The sequence below is a fragment of the Hyperoodon ampullatus genome, assembly GCF_949752795.1.
Source record: "Hyperoodon ampullatus genome assembly, chromosome: 1".
Lineage (NCBI taxonomy): Eukaryota > Metazoa > Chordata > Mammalia > Artiodactyla > Ziphiidae > Hyperoodon > Hyperoodon ampullatus.
The window spans coordinates 63,080,708-63,098,709 of NC_136914.1; the positions used below are offsets into that span (position 1 = coordinate 63,080,708).

Consider the following 18,002-nt stretch of genomic DNA (forward strand, 5'->3'; position numbering starts at 1 on the left):
GGGTAGATTCTGCCAGGCAGTTCCTAATGTGCTCTGTGTATAATATAAAGCTCACCCAGGGCCGTTGGATATACCTTGCCTCAAGCATCAATTCTAATAATGTGATCCAAACAAATGACAGAAGAACTTTTGTCGTCTAAGTTAAATTGTCCCCTTCATGGTATGTGACCTTGCATAATATCCATGTCAAAGAAAAAGTTAACTTTTTGAAAATGTGTGAACTGAATGAACAATTCAGTGGATGGTTTTGCATTTGACGTGATGGAAGTCAGCCATCCTTACCCTTGTGTCAGGCGTGGGTGTGAGCACCAGCTATCGTTTTTCCCATGGAGGTCAGGGGCAGAGCTTTTACAACATTAATGGTAATGGGATATGTGAGGGAAGCTGCCCTGAGGAGGCTGGGGCTCTGGTTAGGACTCTGGATATTCTTGGCCTTTAATGCATCCAGCCACCTGCACTGGAACCTGGAGTAGGTTTTTCTATACTCTTCAAACTAGGGGATAAGCCTTTTGTGAACAGGGATTATTTAAGTCTTTGGATTCTGTGAACTCCTTATTGTAGACTGCACAGCACTGTATGTCCTGTTTGCACTTGGTAAGCATTGATTGCACTGAAATTCAACGGTGTGTGTGCGCTTGCCTGCATGCATGTGATGCTTATGGCCAAACCTCTGAGGAGATACGGCAAGGCCAAGACTCGACATGACTGTTGTCTTATTAACTTGTAAAGTCTTTGCTGAAGCAGTTGCTGCCTCTGCTTAAAGAGGGACTTTTTCTTAGGCTGCCTGACCCATTTTATTGCAATAAATTTTCTTAATGTCTTTGTTCCTCAAGGTATTTGATGAGAGGGCAGCTAACTTTGAAAACCATTCAGGAAGGCTTGGGGCCACGGCAGAGAAGGCGGCTGCTGTTGGAACTGCTAATAAATCAACGGTGGAAGGCATTCAGGCCTCAGTGAAGACAGCCCGAGAACTCACACCCCAGGTGGGTTTCACTCCCCCTTCATCATGTTAGTACACACCATATTGAGTAAAGAAGATTAATTACAGAACAGTTTCTATACATTTTTGAACACTTACTATAAAATATGAAAAAACCCATACATACCCTTAATGTCTAAATCACTTTTATATTGTTTGAATTTTTTACAGTGATCATGATTAGTTTTGAAAGTAGAAAAAAACTAGTAAAGCACCCCCTCCCATGCATAATTAGGGAAAAATTCAGTAATCTTGAGAGGTTAGTTTATTTTGATTTTAGAGCTTATGCCTTTCCCCACATCTCTTTGATGGTATTTTAAAAATTTTAGATGTGTCCATAATTTTTCTTTTTTCTTTAATTATATAACCAAGATGTAGTTAATGTACTGTAAACAGAATATTGGAAGAGTGGGAACAAAAGAAAACAACTTGGACAGGAATTAAAGTTCTAGTACATGATAGATGTTCTTAAAAGATCACTTCAACATCGTTTAGTGTGATGTTTGTGCATTTTTTTCTTCCAATAAAATTACAGAAAATTCATTATCTTTTCATTCATTTATTCAGCAGATATTTCTTGAGTGCCTGTGGTACATTAGGAACTGTCTGGGCTTTAGAAATCTGTGATACTAGATTTGGTGGGGAGCTTGTAGGCAAAGACAGGGGAAATAAGCTTGTCTCTTAATTGTTTAACTTTTGCCGATGTGGCATGTTAACAAGTTAGATTCTCTTGAAAAATCATACTTGTCTAGCTTTTTAAAAAAAATGTCCAGGGCTTCCCTGGTGGCGCAGTGGTTGAGAGTCCACTTGCTGATGCAGGGGACACGGGTTCGTGCCCCGGTCTGGGAAGATCACAGAGTGGCTGGGCCTGTGAGCCATGGCCGCTGGGCCTGCGCGTCCGGAGCCTGTGCTCCGCAACGGGAGAGGCCACAATGGTGGGAGGCCCGCGTACAGCAAAAAAAAAAAAGTCCATAAAATATGAACATGTCTAACTTTCCTTAAAAATTTCCATAAAACATAGAACATAAAACATAGGATTTCTCTATAAAACTGAGATTTCTGAAAAAACAGAAACAGAGCACTAGGCTTAAGACATCAACTATAGAAAGAGCAAGGACTTTGGAGACAGATCTGGACTCGCGTCCTCTGTCACTTTGAGTTTCCTTGTGTAAAATGGAGATAATTCCTTCCTAGTGGATTGTTTTGAGGATTAAGAAGATGCTTGTGCAGCCTGTAACTTATCAAATACTCAGTAAATGTTAGTTCCTTCCCCAAATGCTGCAACTGACTAGCTGGGAGCTCTTGACCAAGTCACTTAAATTTTCTGCGTCTTGGTTTTTGCAGCTGTGAAGTGGAGAAATTACTGTCCTGTCTCTCTCACAGGCTTGTTCTGAGGATTCAATAAGACAGTGGATGTGAAAGCACTTTGTTAACTGTAGATAGTTATTATTTTTTAAAGGAACATACATTTATTGATTGATTGATTGATTGATTGGCTGCATTGGGTCTTCGTTGCTGCACGCGGGCTTTCTCTAGTTGTGGTGAGTGGGGGCTACTCTTTGTTGCGGTGTGCAGACTTCTCATTGCGGTGGCTTCTCTTGTTGTGTAGCACAGGCTCTAGGCGTGCGGGCTTCAGTAGTTGTGGCACGTGGGCTCAGTAGTTGTGGCTCGCGGGTTCTAGAGTGCAGGCTCTGTAGTTGTGGCACATGGGCTTAGTTGCTCTGCGGCATGTGGGATCTTCCCAGACCTGAGATCAAACCCGTGTCCCCTGCATTGGCAGGTGGATTCTTAACCACTGCACCACCAGGAAAGTCCGAGTTATTTTTAATAAATATTCATAAATCCATTTTAAGTAATCTTTAGTATCTTTCTTAATGGTGCTTTTTAAGATGAGGCTTAAGTATCTGTCCGTTTTGTGTATGTTCAGAAGTATCAAGCAAACACCCGTTTACTTTGTCACTTTATTACCTTCTTAAAATCAGGCTGTGACTGTAAAATCTTTTGTGAGGGCCCATTCTGGGGAGCTGTTTATGAGACCAAAACTAAAGTGCTTGGTCTGAAAGGAGACTTGCCGATTTTTGGCCTTATAGTGCCACCTGTAGGTAAAGAGGGGGAAGCTTTGCTGAAGGTTTATATTTGAGTAGTGTTTAAAGGTTGTTTTGTCATTGCCAGGTCGTCTCAGCGGCTCGCATCTTACTTAGGAATCCCGGAAATCAAGCTGCTTATGAACATTTTGAGACCATGAAGAACCAGTGGATCGATAATGTTGAAAAAATGACAGGTAGAGTTGTGTGCAAAATTCTTCCTGTCTGATCCATGAGAAATTAGTTCTGAGAAACTCAAACAAGACCAGTTATGTTACTCAGCTGTAATTGGATAAAGGGACCGTCATGTGCTCGACAGTGTACTTGGCCCTGATTAAGGCCGCTGAGCAGCAGCGGCTTCTCATTCAAGCCTTGCAACTTTGTCCGAAGAGAGACTCTTTGAGTCTCTTTGATTTTAATGTGGCCCTCCCGGTGTGATGTTTATTGTTACAGCTCCTATCTTCTCTGAATAGTGTCTTTTCTCTGTCTGAGCCAGAGTTTGGTTTCAGAGGCTGAGAGGCGGTGTTTGTGGATACAGTAAGTGTCCCTGTCATTTTCAGCAGGTTCACATTTCAAGGAACCACAATAGCTACCATTTAATACAACTTGTCTCAGAGTTTCCTCCAACTTATCAACTACGTAGTTTTTTTTTTAAAAAAGGAGAAACCAACAACTGACAAACCTGTGTCTGTGTGATAGAGGTGGCACCTCTGAATCTTCTTCATTCTCTGTGGAGGGAGGGATGGGAGAGGAAGAGATGAGGAATGTAGGCTCTTCGGCTTCCCTGCAGAACCTGCTGGGACAGGGGTCCATAGCAGCCAGAGATGAAAGTGGAGCTCCTGAGGTGTCTGAAGAGAGGTAACAGAAACAAGAAACAGGCTGTTAGGGTTATTGGAATCCTCTGCGTGGCTCATCTTGGGCACTACAAGCTGCCAATAAGCAACAGATGGCTGGGGAGTGAGACGGGAAGGGAGAAAATACTGTTAACAGATAATGTGCTGATGCGGTGAAGGTTTCAGACGCAATCCTTGTTTCCTCCTGATGTCAAAGCGTTTCTGGTTGTCTGTGGTAGATACAAGAAGGCTGGTGACCACGGTTGGTATAAATGCTGTGAGTCTGTATGGCCTCCTGGGCTGCATTCTCACTTTTTTTTTTTTTTTTACAATGGTGATCACCTGGAAGCTTTTGATTGTGTAAGAAGGGTTTTGAGCTGAAGGTGAGAATTATGGGTGTTGCACTTTCACATGAGAAATTTGAGTGGACAACAGGGTTTTGGAGTCTCTGTTCTTCTAAAAGAGAAACTAAATTCCATTTCTGTTCTCCGGACAGGGCTGGTGGACGAAGCCATTGACACCAAATCTCTGTTGGATGCTTCCGAAGAAGCAATTAAAAAAGACCTGGACAAGTGTAAAGTCGCCATGGCCAATATTCAGCCTCAGATGCTGGTCGCTGGGGCAACCAGCATTGCTCGTCGGGCCAACCGGATCCTGCTGGTTGCTAAGAGGGAGGTGGAGAACTCTGAGGATCCCAAGTTCCGAGAGGCCGTGAAAGCCGCCTCTGACGAATTGAGCAAAACCATCTCCCCAATGGTGGTGGATGCAAAGGCTGTGGCAGGAAACATTTCTGACCCTGGTAAGCAGTGCATGGTGTGGTTCACCTCAGCTGAGAGGTTAATTCAGGAAGCTGACAGGGTGGGGAGAGAAGATGCACCCCACAACCGTGACATGCAAAGTCTGGGAGCAAAAACTACAGATACTTAGTTTGAGGATACTATATTAATCTTTTTCTGTTCAAGATATGTTGGACAGAATATTTTCTGTAATATTGGCAGGGTTATTGTAAGTTAGTTTCTCTGGACCAACTTCCCTGTGCTTTTTTTAAAAATTTATTTTTTATTTGTTTCTGGCTGTGTTGGGTCTTCGTTGCTATGCGTGGGCTTTCTCTAATTGTGGTGACCAGGGGCTACTCTTCATCGCGGTATGTGGGCTTCACATTGCTGTGGCTTCTCTTGTTGTGGAGTATGGGCTCTAGGCACGTGGGCTTCACTAGTTGTGGCTCGTGGGCTCAGTAGTTGTGGCTGTGGGCTCTAGAGCGCAGGCTCAGTAGTTGTGGCACACGGGCTTAGTTGCTCCGTGGCATGTGGGATCTTCCCAGACCAAGGATTGAACCTGTGTCCCCTGCATTGGCAGGCGGATTCTTAACCACTGTGCCACCAGGGAGGTCCCTCTGTGCTTTCTTAATGTCTGATTAAATAACTCCTGGTCCTGTTTAGTCATTATTTTGGAAATTTCTCAGAAGATGCATAATAACCAATTTATCAACCATTTAGCTTATGTAACTGGCATACCTTCTGCTTTTCTTAAAATGCTTTTTCTCTGGATAACATTCTTTATTTCTGTAAAATCTGGAAAGCCTAAGTTAACCTGTGGGTCTCCTAGGTGATTATCTTGATCCTACACCAAAGAATTTGTGTTTTCTTTAGCTGAATTTTGATCATTTTTTCATTACTGCTAAAGATGTAACCACTCCTTTTTGGCCGGAAACATCTGAATTCCTTCCTCCTGTGAGCCTCTAGTGTTTCTAGCCTCTTCTATGAGTAGAATCCACTCAGTGTGAGAGAGTGGGAAGGAGGGGCTGCCCTGTTCGTCCCTAGCCCAGGTAAAATCTTTCTGGTTTTCTCAACCCACCATCACTGAAGATGTGCTCAGTTTCCTAATTGGAGTTTCTAATAGTTTGAGTAGATTCCTGAATTCTGGGTGACTGGACACAGTAGCAGCAGCTCAATGTAGGGGTTAATATGCTGAATGCCAAGTGGAGCAAAGGAGTAGGGAGAAAGGTGAGAAGTACTCCAGGGAATGTGTGCCCCATCTGAAACTTGACATCTCCCCTGTTCTGAGTGGGGCAGGCTTATCTGTCGACTGCTTTATCATGAGAGGTGATGAGCACCACCTGAGCCCAAAATGTTCCTGGCCCGGGAATGTACTGAGTACTTGTTAGCTGTACAGGCACGAAGGCACCCTGAGCACTACAGGGATCAGCTGGTTTGTGCCACTTCTGACCCTTTGCAGGCCTCAGGGCATCTGCCTGGCTCTTACCTCCCTTCCCCTTCAGTCACTGCCTGTGCTGCTTACTGGCAGCTTCATATCCAGCTTTTGTTACTGGAAACCAGTTCTTCTGCCGGACAGACAGTGCTCCAGGGCACTGACCTACCCAACTGAAAGTGAGGGCGTCTGTGTTTAGGCCTGCAAAAGAGCTTCCTGGACTCAGGATACCGGATCCTGGGAGCAGTGGCCAAGGTCAGAGAAGCCTTCCAACCTCAGGAGCCTGACTTCCCGCCTCCTCCGCCAGACCTTGAACAACTCCGAGTAAGTAAATTCAGAGAGTTTGGGAGAATTGAGCAGCAGGGTGTCGGGACTGTAGCAAGAGAGAGGTAGGCTGTTCTGGAGCCTCGGTCACTAGGTAGCTTTGTTTAACTTTTACTTGAAGCTCAGTCAGAGGCGCAATTCGACTTTCATTCTTGAATCTAGCGGGGTATTAACCGAGTGCTTATGCATGGAGTGTACTGGGTAAGTGGGGGTCTTTGGTTGTTGGCCTGCTCTGATGGGAAGTGACTGGGGCACAGGAGCTGGCTGTGGTCGGTGTGGATGTGATGAGTGATGCGTTAGTGGGGCAGGTTAGTAAGGAGCGGGAAAACAATCTGCACAGTTTGTGGTGAGAACTTCTGTGTTCCCAGTTGATGATGACAAAACTGAGGTGGTTAGACTCTTGTGTACATTCTTCTTTCCTTCATTTGACTTTTTTTAGTAGCAAAAGTAATAAAATCCTTTTTTTTAAAAAAAAAAAGTTAATTTTTCTCTAACTATAATTTAAAATCTTTTCATGCCCCACAAAGTACCATGAATTTTTTCTTCCATAGGTAAATGGTTTAGGGGAGGAAAGCTGAGCAACAGCTTGCAGATACAAATCCTAGAATCAGAAATAGTCATTATTTTTAGACATTTTCTCTGACAGTATTGGAAATAGCTTGTCTTTGGGAATAGCTTATCAAGGCAATAATTTGATTTACTGTCCCTGATATACTTTCCCATATTTAATGTCCCAAATTTACTTTTCCATATTTAAGTTTCTAAGTTTGTTGAGGACAAAATTGGGTCACTGTGCCCATAGCTAATGAACAGTGCTTCCCTAGCCTTCAACGCTTCTTTTTTGATTTGACTTGATTCTTTTTAGCTGGGCTGTTGGTGGGTGGCTAGGGAGGGCTCTTCTGGGGAATGGATTCTTTTTTTATTTTTTTTTTATTTTTTATTTATTTATTTTTTCTTCATCAATTTTCTTTATTTTTCCCTCATTTTTTGTACATTTTCTTTTTTTTTTCTTTTTTTTTCTTTTTATTAGTTTCTGCTTTATAACAAAGTGAATCAGTCATACATATACATCTGTTCCCACATCCCTTCCCTCATGCATCTCCCTCCCTCCCACCCTCCCCATCCCACCCCTCCAGGCGGTCACAAAGCACCGAGCTGATCTCCCTGTGCTCTGCGGCTGCTTGGGGAATGGATTCTTATGTGATCAATAGAGTCCTGACATTTGGAATCAAGAACTTAGAGGTCATTTATTTGGTCTAGATATTCCTCACTGATAAACCCTTAGAGGAACCCAAGGCCCAGGGGAGAAGTTGTATGCTTATGCAGCTGCCCGGCAGAGTCAGGACCAGAACTTAGATCTCCTTTGAGGATCCTTGGCCCGGTAGGGCTGTGCATGCCTCCCTGGGATATGTCCAAAACAGTAGGTGCTAACTTTTTGTGGAGAAAAAAGGAAGAAAATATGCTTCTGTTGAGATTGAAACAGGTGGTCCTTATGATCAGTGTGGATGGTCTTAAATGGAGTGAATGTGGGTGCCTTTTTTGGGGATGCTTTTTAAAGGAAAGGAAAGAATTCTGGTGAGGAGTAGTTCCCAGAGCTTTACTTACAACCTGGTAATTCTTTCTTAGCTGACAGATGAGCTTGCTCCTCCCAAACCACCTCTGCCTGAGGGTGAGGTCCCTCCTCCCAGGCCCCCACCACCAGAGGAGAAGGATGAAGAGTTCCCTGAGCAGAAAGCTGGGGAGGTGATTAACCAGCCAATGATGATGGCTGCCAGGCAGCTCCATGATGAAGCTCGCAAATGGTCCAGCAAGGTAAGTAATGAAGCTCTTCTTGTTGAGAAAGGATGAAGAGCCATGCACACAGCCCAGGAATTCTATTCGGAAAATCACCCTCTCTCTGCTTTGGTTCCTGTTATTGCCAATAGCACAATCCTCTTCTTTCTTGTGGTTTAGTGAGATGTTTCTGGTACTTGATGGTTTCTCCTTCTAGCAGCTAAAGTGAGAGCTAGGATACCTTAGTTAGAGATGAAAGTTCTTTTCCTTCTGTCCTCTAGAGTGTCAGCTGCCCTGATGCTGGACATTTGGTCTTTTAGAAATTGCTCTTCTTTTTTGGGGTCACTGAATGTTTTTAGATGCTCTCGTGCTAATTATCCACACTGCAAACATGGCACAGTCTTCTGTAGGCTCTGCTATAGCTACATGAAATATTTGCATTTTCCTTCTCTTTTCTCATAGAAGCAGGTAGATTGGTGTCTTAGAAGCCATGTGCTTTGTCCCTTTCTCAGAATCTTCTTACCCCTCAACTCAAGACAGCTCCAGGCTAACTCCTACTAAACAATCTGGAAGTGTAAATATTAACATGGTTGGTGAAAATTTGGATGCTGCAGCAGTCATGCCTTGTGAATGATGAAAAGTGAGTGGTAGCTTTTTTAGACAAGAGCTAAATATTATTGTTAACACTGCAGTGGAAGGTGGTTCTAAGTCAGTTCTAAACTGTTTCTACCATGAACCTACATCTTTGTTCCAAACATCTATTGGCCTTTGTTCATTTCACACCTTCAGCCACCTCAAGCTCTTGTATTGAATGTAGTTCCCCAGGGACCTCCTGCACATACAGCTGATCTTGGGTTTTTTTAGGCTGGGAATTTGACCTTGGTTTTTTAACTCTGTATTTTTCTGCACTGTTAGCTGTGAGCCCACATTTCAAGAAGGAATGGTGACCTTGCTGGTGTTGGACTTGACCCGTGGAATCACTTATAATCATCTCTCTCCAGCTGGGGCATGCACACCCCTGGGACCATTAGCAGACTCCCAGTGCACATGGGGAGTGGGGTAGGGGTGATAGTGAAGGTTGGTTTTACTCAAAGATTTTAAAGAACATTTTTATTTATTTGTTTGTTTGTTTGGCCGTGCCACGCAGCTTGCAGGATTTTAGTTCCCTGACCAGGGATTGCACCTGGGCACCCGGCATTGAAAGTGCCAAGTCCTAACCACTGGACCGCCAGGGAATTCCCTAAGGAAAATTTAAATTTCTTTATAAACCCAGATACACTCTAAATTATGGATGTTAAAGATTTGAAATGTTTTGTACTTTTCTTACACTCTTTTCTTTTATATTGATATCTTGCCCACATTTTAAATAAATGTACTTTTCAACTTAAAAAAAACACAACACAGATATATTGTGCAGTGGAACACAAAATATACATGAATTTAAAGACAAACATAAAACTTAAGGGGGAGACAGCACTGGCCTACATGTTTATCCCACTCTGCCATTTGTTGCCAAAAATCCTTAGGTCTGACTGTCTCTGGAGGTTTGGAGCATCTGGGGATTGCTGACTTTGAGCTGTGTGAAGTCAGGAGCTACTTGAACCATGTGTGTTTAGGGAGGACGGGTGGTGGTATGTGTTTGTGTATCTGTCGGTCTGCTTTGTACTTTGGGACTCTGAACCCCAGCGGAAGTGGGCTGGCCTCTCCTCTAAGGAATGGGGGTGAGTTGAGTCCTGGTTGAGACAGTTTAGGTGAAAGGATTTAGAAGGTACCCAAACCCCTTGTTGGCCCTGAATCCTCCAACTTAATAGTCAGCTTTTGGAGGCAGGCTTCCTGTGCGGATTAAGACTTTCAGGAGTTGTAGCAACCTCAAATAAAATTCCATACAAGCTCTTACTTCCTCTTGGTTAGAGATGTTTGATATAAAGAACCTGTGTTTGCCATTCTTTATATAAGTAGTTCGGCTTCATTGGGGCAATTCCTTTCATTCTCTTTCCCCCTTAGCCTATTTTCAGCATCTGATCTCTCTGCTTCCTTCCTGGCCTTTCAGAATGCCCATCCCTGGTATTAAATTAATTTTCTCCCCCATCACGGGTCCTGTTTTCTCATGGGCACCAGTTTTGAGCTCCTCTGAACTCAGCTTTGGTCAGTTGACAAGTCCATGTGTTATCTTATCTGTGAAGCATCAATAAATTGAGTTTGGGGTAAGTGCAACTGGAGAGATTCAGGGTTTAACCGAAGAACAGCTTTCTTAGTCGGCTAGTTATGGATGCAATGTGAAATTGTGAAGTGTTGTCTTTGTAGATCGTAGATAGGGAGAGCTGCTCTGAAGTGTGGGTTTTCCCTAAGGTGGTTGCTGGATGAGATGTCTTCTTGAGGCTCCTTATAGCTGGGTGATTGTGGGGCATTTGATAAGTCCTCTTCACTCACCATTGTGTTTTTCTTGCCTCTTTCCTGGTTTGATATCTGTTGCCTCAAATTTATCATTTTCAATTCTGGAAGTTTTAACCCCTGAAGGAAATAATCTGTGTCTGGCAGCTGCAGAGCTGACCCAAGACACTTTCTGTTTCCTGGAAGCTGTAGAACAGTGTTCATATGAGCCAGCAGTTGTTCACATTGTTCTGTTCATAGCAACTTGTATGGTTCCATTTACTTTTTCCCTCTGGATTCCTTTTAAAGTTAATAAGCTACTATTGTTTGGTCGTTTGGCTTCTCAAAAATGTTCTGACCTGAGAATTACTCTTTGGTAGTAAGTGTATACAAAAGGAATGCCACTTTCTTTCTTTGTATAAATAGTTCTCTGGAAACCGTTTGCTACGGCTGTAAGCCTCTTTCCTTTACTGTGAACAGGCCAGTGCCGGAGGCTGAGAATTCCTCCTTCTGTGGAGCTCGGTTCATCTGACTCCTGGAGAGTATCCATTTTCTTTCCCATCCTAGGCAAGCTTTGGTTTCTAAACCGGCTGAAGCTCAGTTGCCCAAGCCCTATTGCTCTTACTAACACTGTCCCTGTTTCTCACCCTTCCTGCCATCAACCAAGCCGGGTAACCCAGCCGCTAAGGTGGGTGTAAGTGCTGTAGCTGAGGCAGATGCGGCTGACGCTGTTGGGTCCCCTGTCCCCCCTGACATGGAAGACGATTACGAACCTGAGCTGCTGTTAATGCCATCCAGTCAGCCGGTCAACCAGCCCATTCTGGCAGCGGCTCAGTCATTGCATCGGGAAGCTACCAAGTGGTCTAGTAAGGTACTGATTAGCGCCCCCAGCTGGGGCTGCTCCATATGCATCTGGCCATGTGCAGCCTTGACACATTGCATCACTCATGATCTGTGCGGGTCCTGTGAGTCTGAGCCGGGCGGGCATCTGTCTGTCTGCACCTTGTTGTTAGGATTGGCTTCACAAGTTTGATAGGTCTGCTAATGCCAGATTAACTGGATTGCATTTATGTTTGGGGGTTAGAGAGAGATGGGGTCACTTTTTGAAAGGATTCCTTTTCTTACTGACCTTGTGGCCCATTTTGGAACCTTAAACCCCTTGGGAAGCCGTGGATGCCTCTCTCAGTGACTTTCAGGTCAGGAATCATTGTAGACCATTAAGAGGTCATCTGGCCTGATCATTGGACTTTGCCTGTCCCCCACCCATGCCCCCTCCCCGCTGACCTCTCACTGATGGCTCAGGCAGAGTTGATCAGCGTGAGGAGGGTTTCTGGGGAGGGCTGCTTGCTGTCCTGCACTTGGCTGTGGGGCAGATGCTGGCCTTCACGGGAACCCACGGGGAAGGGGGCTTCACTGACTGGCTTGTTCAGGGGTTTCAGTGGGAGAGGGGTGTGAGTGGGGAACAGGTAGCACTCAAGTCTGCAGGACAGGAACCAACGGAGCTTTGGCCTTAGGGAGTGCGGGATGGGGCAATCACTTTTTTCCCTTTGAAGGTGGCATGTTGCAAGAAGAAAGAGTTTGAAGAGTGATGGGTAATAAATAACTAACCCTGGCACTACACTATCCTCTAACAAGGTCATGAAATCCTGGAATGATCCCAGGTCTGCACTGGAAGAGGTGGGCCCAGCCAGCCTTGTCTAACATACCCCTGTTCTCATGAGTTCTTCCCATGCCTGTGTTCTCTCTGGCCTCAATTACTGCCCGAGATGTTACACACCCTCCAGCATAAAAGACCAGCCACTTCATGGTGCCTGCGGAGGTTTCTCACAGAGCACCCTGCAGTGGCATGGTTTGTGTATGTCTCACTGCATTGTCTAGAAATTGTATAGCATGAGGGGAAAAATGCGTAGGGCCTGGCCTTTTAGGTAGTTTTGAACATTGCATTTGTTATTTTTGGTTGTTATCAGCCTTTTGAAGGCATAAAGTAAATTACTTGTACATTTCCTTATTATGACCCATGAGGGTTTTAATGAACCAAAATGCCCAGTGTAAGATAAACTGCTGTTAGTTGGAGTGAGGGTTGCATTTACAGCTTGACTCACGATTTTTATTTTCCCAACGCCTCCCCCGGCATCCTCTTAACTGTGAAGGTTTCTTTAATTGAAGCCACTTAGCTGAGAGGACTGAAGAATTGATTCTTGGCCTTTTTAAATGTGAAAAATTAAAATAATATGTTCCTTTAGGCTGAGAGTACAAACAAGAGGCAGTAGAGGGAGGGCAGGAGCAGACTAGGTCAGAAAAAAAATTTTTTTCACCAAGGCTAATAGTTACTTGGTTTAAATTCTAGTTCAGCAGCGACAATCATTGGCTGCTGTTTGTAACAAGGGTAAGGATAAAGAGGATGATTTCAGCATCTGGAAAGGCTCATCTGTATTTTTCCCTTCAGGCCAGCTGTACTGCTTTCCCCCCCACAGAAAGGAAAATGCCTGTTTAACCAACTTCTTGGGCCCATCCCTAATGTATTGACATGATTAACCTGGAAATGCTGAAATGCTTGTTTAGTGCTATGCCTGGGGCTCACATGTTGCCCTTTCAGATTAATATCCAAGTCTTCCTTTTTTGGTCCAGTGATCTCTCTCTCTCTCTCTCTCTCTCTCTCTCTCTCTCTCTCTCTCACTGAGTGCTGGGGTAAGTACCCTGGCTCACTCTTCTGTTCATTTCTCCTGTGCTATATCTATATCACTCAAGAATAGTCTGTATATCTTCTTCTCACCCCTCCAGAGGGCTGCTAGAGCAGCAGGCTCCCTCCTCTCCTCTCTGTGCTTCTACTTCCTTCCCTAACTTGGCAAGAGTATGGGCTGAGCTCACACTGTATCTTGCTTCTCTCTAGGGCAATGACATCATTGCAGCAGCCAAGCGCATGGCTCTGCTGATGGCTGAGATGTCTCGGCTGGTCAGAGGGGGCAGCGGTACCAAGCGGGCACTGATTCAGTGTGCCAAGGACATAGCCAAGGCCTCAGATGAGGTGACTCGGTTGGCCAAGGAGGTTGCCAAGCAGTGCACAGATAAGCGGATTAGAACCAACCTCTTACAGGTACTCAGGAAAAGTGTGGGGGGGGGTGGGGGGGGAGCAGGGGGTAGGGTGAAAAGCAGGAGAGAGAAAACTGGGTGAGCAAGGAGGAGGAGGTACTTCAGAATGGGAAGAAATAGCAGAGAGGGGAAATACACATGTGTATTTGGGAAAGACAGATACAGGCAAGTTTATTTCTGAATCAAATGAAAGAATTTTAATGCTTCCGTGTCTGGACAGAAGGACTATACTGATCCTAGGGGGAAAACAATTGGAATCCTGCTGCTGATTTACTGAATGCTTTCTGCATGCCAGCCACTGAGAATACAGAGGTGAATTAAGTCTCATCCTCAGGGAGCTTGTGGACAAGAAAAACAAAGAAACATACTAAATTAAATTTTCTTTTTAGGTATGCGAGCGAATCCCAACCATAAGCACCCAGCTCAAAATCCTGTCCACGGTGAAGGCCACCATGCTGGGCCGGACCAACATAAGCGACGAGGAGTCTGAGCAGGTATGTGCTTCTGATTTCTCGCCAGCAGCTTCTATTCCACTTGATAGCAATTTAATTCAGCCTTGAGGAAATTTTAACTGTGAAATGGGTATTCAGTATGTAGGATGGAGTCTTCAATTCTCTCAGAAGGGCATCTATGTTGGAGAGATGCATCAGAAATTTGGAAAGGGAAGTAAAAAGCTCTTGTGCAACTCTTGTCATTTTACAGATGAGAAATTGAGGCCTTGGGAGGTTAAGTGAATCAGCAGCAGTTAGGACTCTCTGCTCGGTTCTTTTCCTCCCTGGAATAGGTTTGGCTCTCTCGAGGCCTCCAATGCCTGTTCAGTCCTGCTCACTCTATCCTTCTGGCTGGAGAATTTCTGCTTCCTTGTTCTCTGGGTGATTAGTACCTCAGCGAGGATGAATAGTGTAGGCTTTTCAGGGGCATGAGGCGGTTAGGCCTGTGCTGAGGCTGAAATGACATCTCAAACGAGGTGCTTCTCTTTTGGTTTCTTTGACAGAGAATGAAATAAAGATGGTGGGAGTGTTTGCTTAAGTGTTTCTTGTATGTATCTTGGCAGTCACAGTTTTTTCTCTCCCTGCCTCCTGGAAACGTGGCTCAGGCCTTCTCAGAAATCCCTCATTTGAGCACCTCTTCCTCTCCTTATTTCCTCTCTAGTAGGCTCTGCTATGAGCCAGACTTAACAATTTCTTCTTATGGAAGGTAGCACATCTTCTGTTGAACTGCTCAGAGAAGGCTCATCATGTAATGGGATATGTATGTGGCACTGTATTACATACTATGTAGGGGAGTTAACGAAATACACACAATCCCTCTCCTTGTCCGGGCCAGGAGATAGAGGTTAGGAGCACTTTAGAGGAACAGGGAGGCTACTTCTCTTGGTGTCAGTAGTGCTCCCTTAACTACCATGTTTTAATTCAACAGCTCTCACCATAACCCTCTCTTCTCCCAAACCATGGGAACTGGATTTTAACCTTTAACTTCCATGTATTCTAGGCAGGGTTTGGGCACTAGGCTATTTCCTGTCATGTGATCTCTCCTGCCCCAAGAAAAGGAAATAGAAAAAACAGGGAAGAAAGGGTAAGACTCAGAGTTTCCGACCTTATCATTTAGTCAATTAGCCAACAAAAACGTATCTTGGGAGTATCTACTATGTTCCATTAAATATTCCAGTTTAAAAAAAGAAAGAAACTGACAGTGTGGTAGAATGGAAGATGGGATTGCAAGTCAGAAGTTTTGAGGCTCATCCTGACTGTTGTGTGAGTTGGGCTGGCAAGTCTCCGAATCACGCTGGGCCTCAGCCTCTTTGCTGACCAAGCGAAAAGATAAACTGATTGGGAATTCTAGTCCATAGTTATGCCTCTCAGAGCCCATGAACCCTCTGAAATTGCATGTACAAATTTTGTGCACGTGAGCAATTTTTTCTGGGGAGAATCCACAGCCTTCATTAAACCCTCAAAGGGTCTGTAGCTCAAAAATATTTAAGAATTAAAAAAAAAAAAGAATTACTGAGTTAATGGATTAATAAGTTAGTTACTAGTGTGATCTCAGTCCTGTATTTTGTATGTTTACAAGATTTACTTATTTAGATTTTCATGGATTTATAAGGTGGTTGGTTTACTTGGTTAGTTTTTCATGTGTTAATTAAATGTTTATGAAATGCCTCATGTGACAGGCACTGACGTAACACTGGCGTACAGCAGAGAACAAAATTGACAAAAATTGCTGCCCTCATGGAACTTAAATTTTAGATAAAATTAGATAAAACATCAGATAAACAACCTAGGTAAAACATATAGTACATCAATTAGTGATGGTAAGTTCTGTAGAGAAAAGTGAAGAACGAATTGGTGGATGAGGCATGCTGGGAGTTGGGAAGGTGGTTTGTGATTTAAAATAAGGTGAGCAGGAAAAGCCTCAGCAAGGTGACAACTGGGCAAGGATCTGAAGGAGGTGAGAGGTGAGCCATGGGATACCTGGAGGAAGAGCATTCTAGGTAGAGGGGACTGCAGGAGCCCGAGGTAGGGGCTTGTTTGAACACCAGGAAAGGAGTATACACTAGAAGCCACCTGAGGGTACAGGATAAAATCAGTGATGGGTTCTTTTTGGTGATCCAGCTATATAAACCACCAGTGATGTGACAAATACAAGGGATGCCAGGTACAGGTAGGGTAAACTGCATTCCATTCCTGGCTTAAGCCTGTTTCAGAGGCAGGGCTCCATCAGCGACTGTGAGTAATGGAGAGCTCCTGTTTCCTTACAGGCCACAGAGATGCTGGTTCACAATGCCCAGAACCTCATGCAGTCTGTGAAGGAGACTGTTCGAGAAGCAGAAGCAGCTTCAATCAAAATTCGAACAGATGCCGGATTTACACTGCGCTGGGTTAGAAAGACTCCCTGGTACCAGTAGACACCTGGTTGAACCTGGCTAACACAGAAGCCCCTGCTGAACAGAATGAAAATGATCAGAGTCCCAGGAGCCACCCAAGATTACTGGGGTGTTGAAAGCCACATCTTGGCCTGACATAACAGAAAGGAATGGGGCCTCTTCACATTAGAAAACATTTATACTCTTGTCATGGACACTTTGAAATATGTCTCCTTATAAAGCCTGTATTCTCGAACACGGCTTTACTTGTGCACACTCTGTCCCAGTAGGCAGACGGGGTTTCTAGCCCATGGCCTTCACATAAGCTCAGAATCCAAGAGTGAACACTAGCCAGACATCCTGTTCTGCACTTGTTCCCTAAAGGACAGTTCCCTTTCTGCCCCCGTCCCCCCATTCTTTCCGCCAGGCTCCCAAGACCCAGGGCCCAGGCAAGTCAGTTAAGGAAATCACTGTGCCTCCAAAATTTTTTTGGGCTTTCCATGTTGCTGCTGACCCTGCCTGACTTCCCTGGCTGTGCTACCTTGGTCCTTTTCAGGAGTGAGCTTCGCTGTTGCAGGGGAAGGTGGCCTCTGGGGAGCCCCAGCATGTGGGGCCTGGATTCACTTCCTGCCCTTCCCCAATTTAGTCCTTCTAGTTTCCCACAGTACAAAACCAAATTTCACTTTGTCAGGAGGAAATCACCAAATCATGTGATTCTGTCTTTACCTCGCTCCAGAGCAATGTCTGTGCTAGGGAGACCTTCCGTCCCATATCCTGCCTCGGCCTGCCAAGGTAGCCATCCCAAGAACACACTGTGTGTCCTGGTGCTCTCTGCCACTGGAGAGGCAGAGTGGCCGGGGCGTGGCCCTGCCCATCCTCCCAGCAGGGCCACTCCCAGGCACTCCACGCTTTGTCACTGCCTGCAGAGATCTATGCTGAGGCCTTATCATTCATTCTTAGCTCTTATTGTTCTTTCTGAGCTGAAATGCTGCATTTAATTTTTAACCAAATCATGTCTCCTGTCCTGGCTTTTGTATTCTTCCCACACCCTTCCTAAACAAGGTTTTAAAGATATATGTTCTATAATTTTGAAAGATCGTTTTTATCCTTTTGAAATTCAGTCCTAAGAATTGGTGCTTGTCCCCAGGAGTGTCTAATGGAAAGGCAGTCCTGTCTGAAGGACACTTCCTACCTAAGGGAGATGGTACTTGCAGACTGGAATTCTGGCACTGCTGGGGATGAATCGATGGGAAATAGTCCTCAGTGATTCCTACCTCCCTCAGCCAACAACAGCCAAGCCCCTTGCATCCTACCCTCCCTCCCTAAGTACAGTTGTTCAAAAGAGTAATGGGTATAATATTTAATTATCACCATAGTAAGTTTCCTATTAGCAAACTGAGAGAAGGCAATTTTTCCTTTCTTGTACTTATCACTGCTGTCTAAGCATCCCCAGCACATGAAACTATATTTCTTCCCAA

At 44.6% G+C, this 18,002-nt stretch overlaps 1 protein-coding gene across 2 annotated transcripts in view; it reads left to right on the forward strand.

Moving 5' to 3' along the window:
- The window catches only part of VCL (vinculin), a gene marked incomplete at both ends in the record, with an annotated part of 91,100 nt that extends 74,534 nt beyond the window's left edge, over positions 1 to 16,566 (forward strand). Inside the window, 9 exons of one of the 2 annotated variants that reach the window (XM_079717759.1) lie at positions 834 to 983; positions 3,152 to 3,260; positions 4,393 to 4,695; positions 6,304 to 6,428; positions 8,055 to 8,240; positions 11,239 to 11,442; positions 13,462 to 13,665; positions 14,051 to 14,155; positions 16,420 to 16,566. In XM_079717759.1, coding sequence (XP_079573885.1) covers positions 834 to 983; positions 3,152 to 3,260; positions 4,393 to 4,695; positions 6,304 to 6,428; positions 8,055 to 8,240; positions 11,239 to 11,442; positions 13,462 to 13,665; positions 14,051 to 14,155; positions 16,420 to 16,566 — 1,533 coding nt within the window. The remainder of the gene's footprint in view (positions 1 to 833; positions 984 to 3,151; positions 3,261 to 4,392; positions 4,696 to 6,303; positions 6,429 to 8,054; positions 8,241 to 11,238; positions 11,443 to 13,461; positions 13,666 to 14,050; positions 14,156 to 16,419) is intronic. The other variant, XM_079717760.1, reaches the window with a different exon arrangement.
- Positions 16,567 to 18,002: the final 1,436 nt, after the last annotated feature.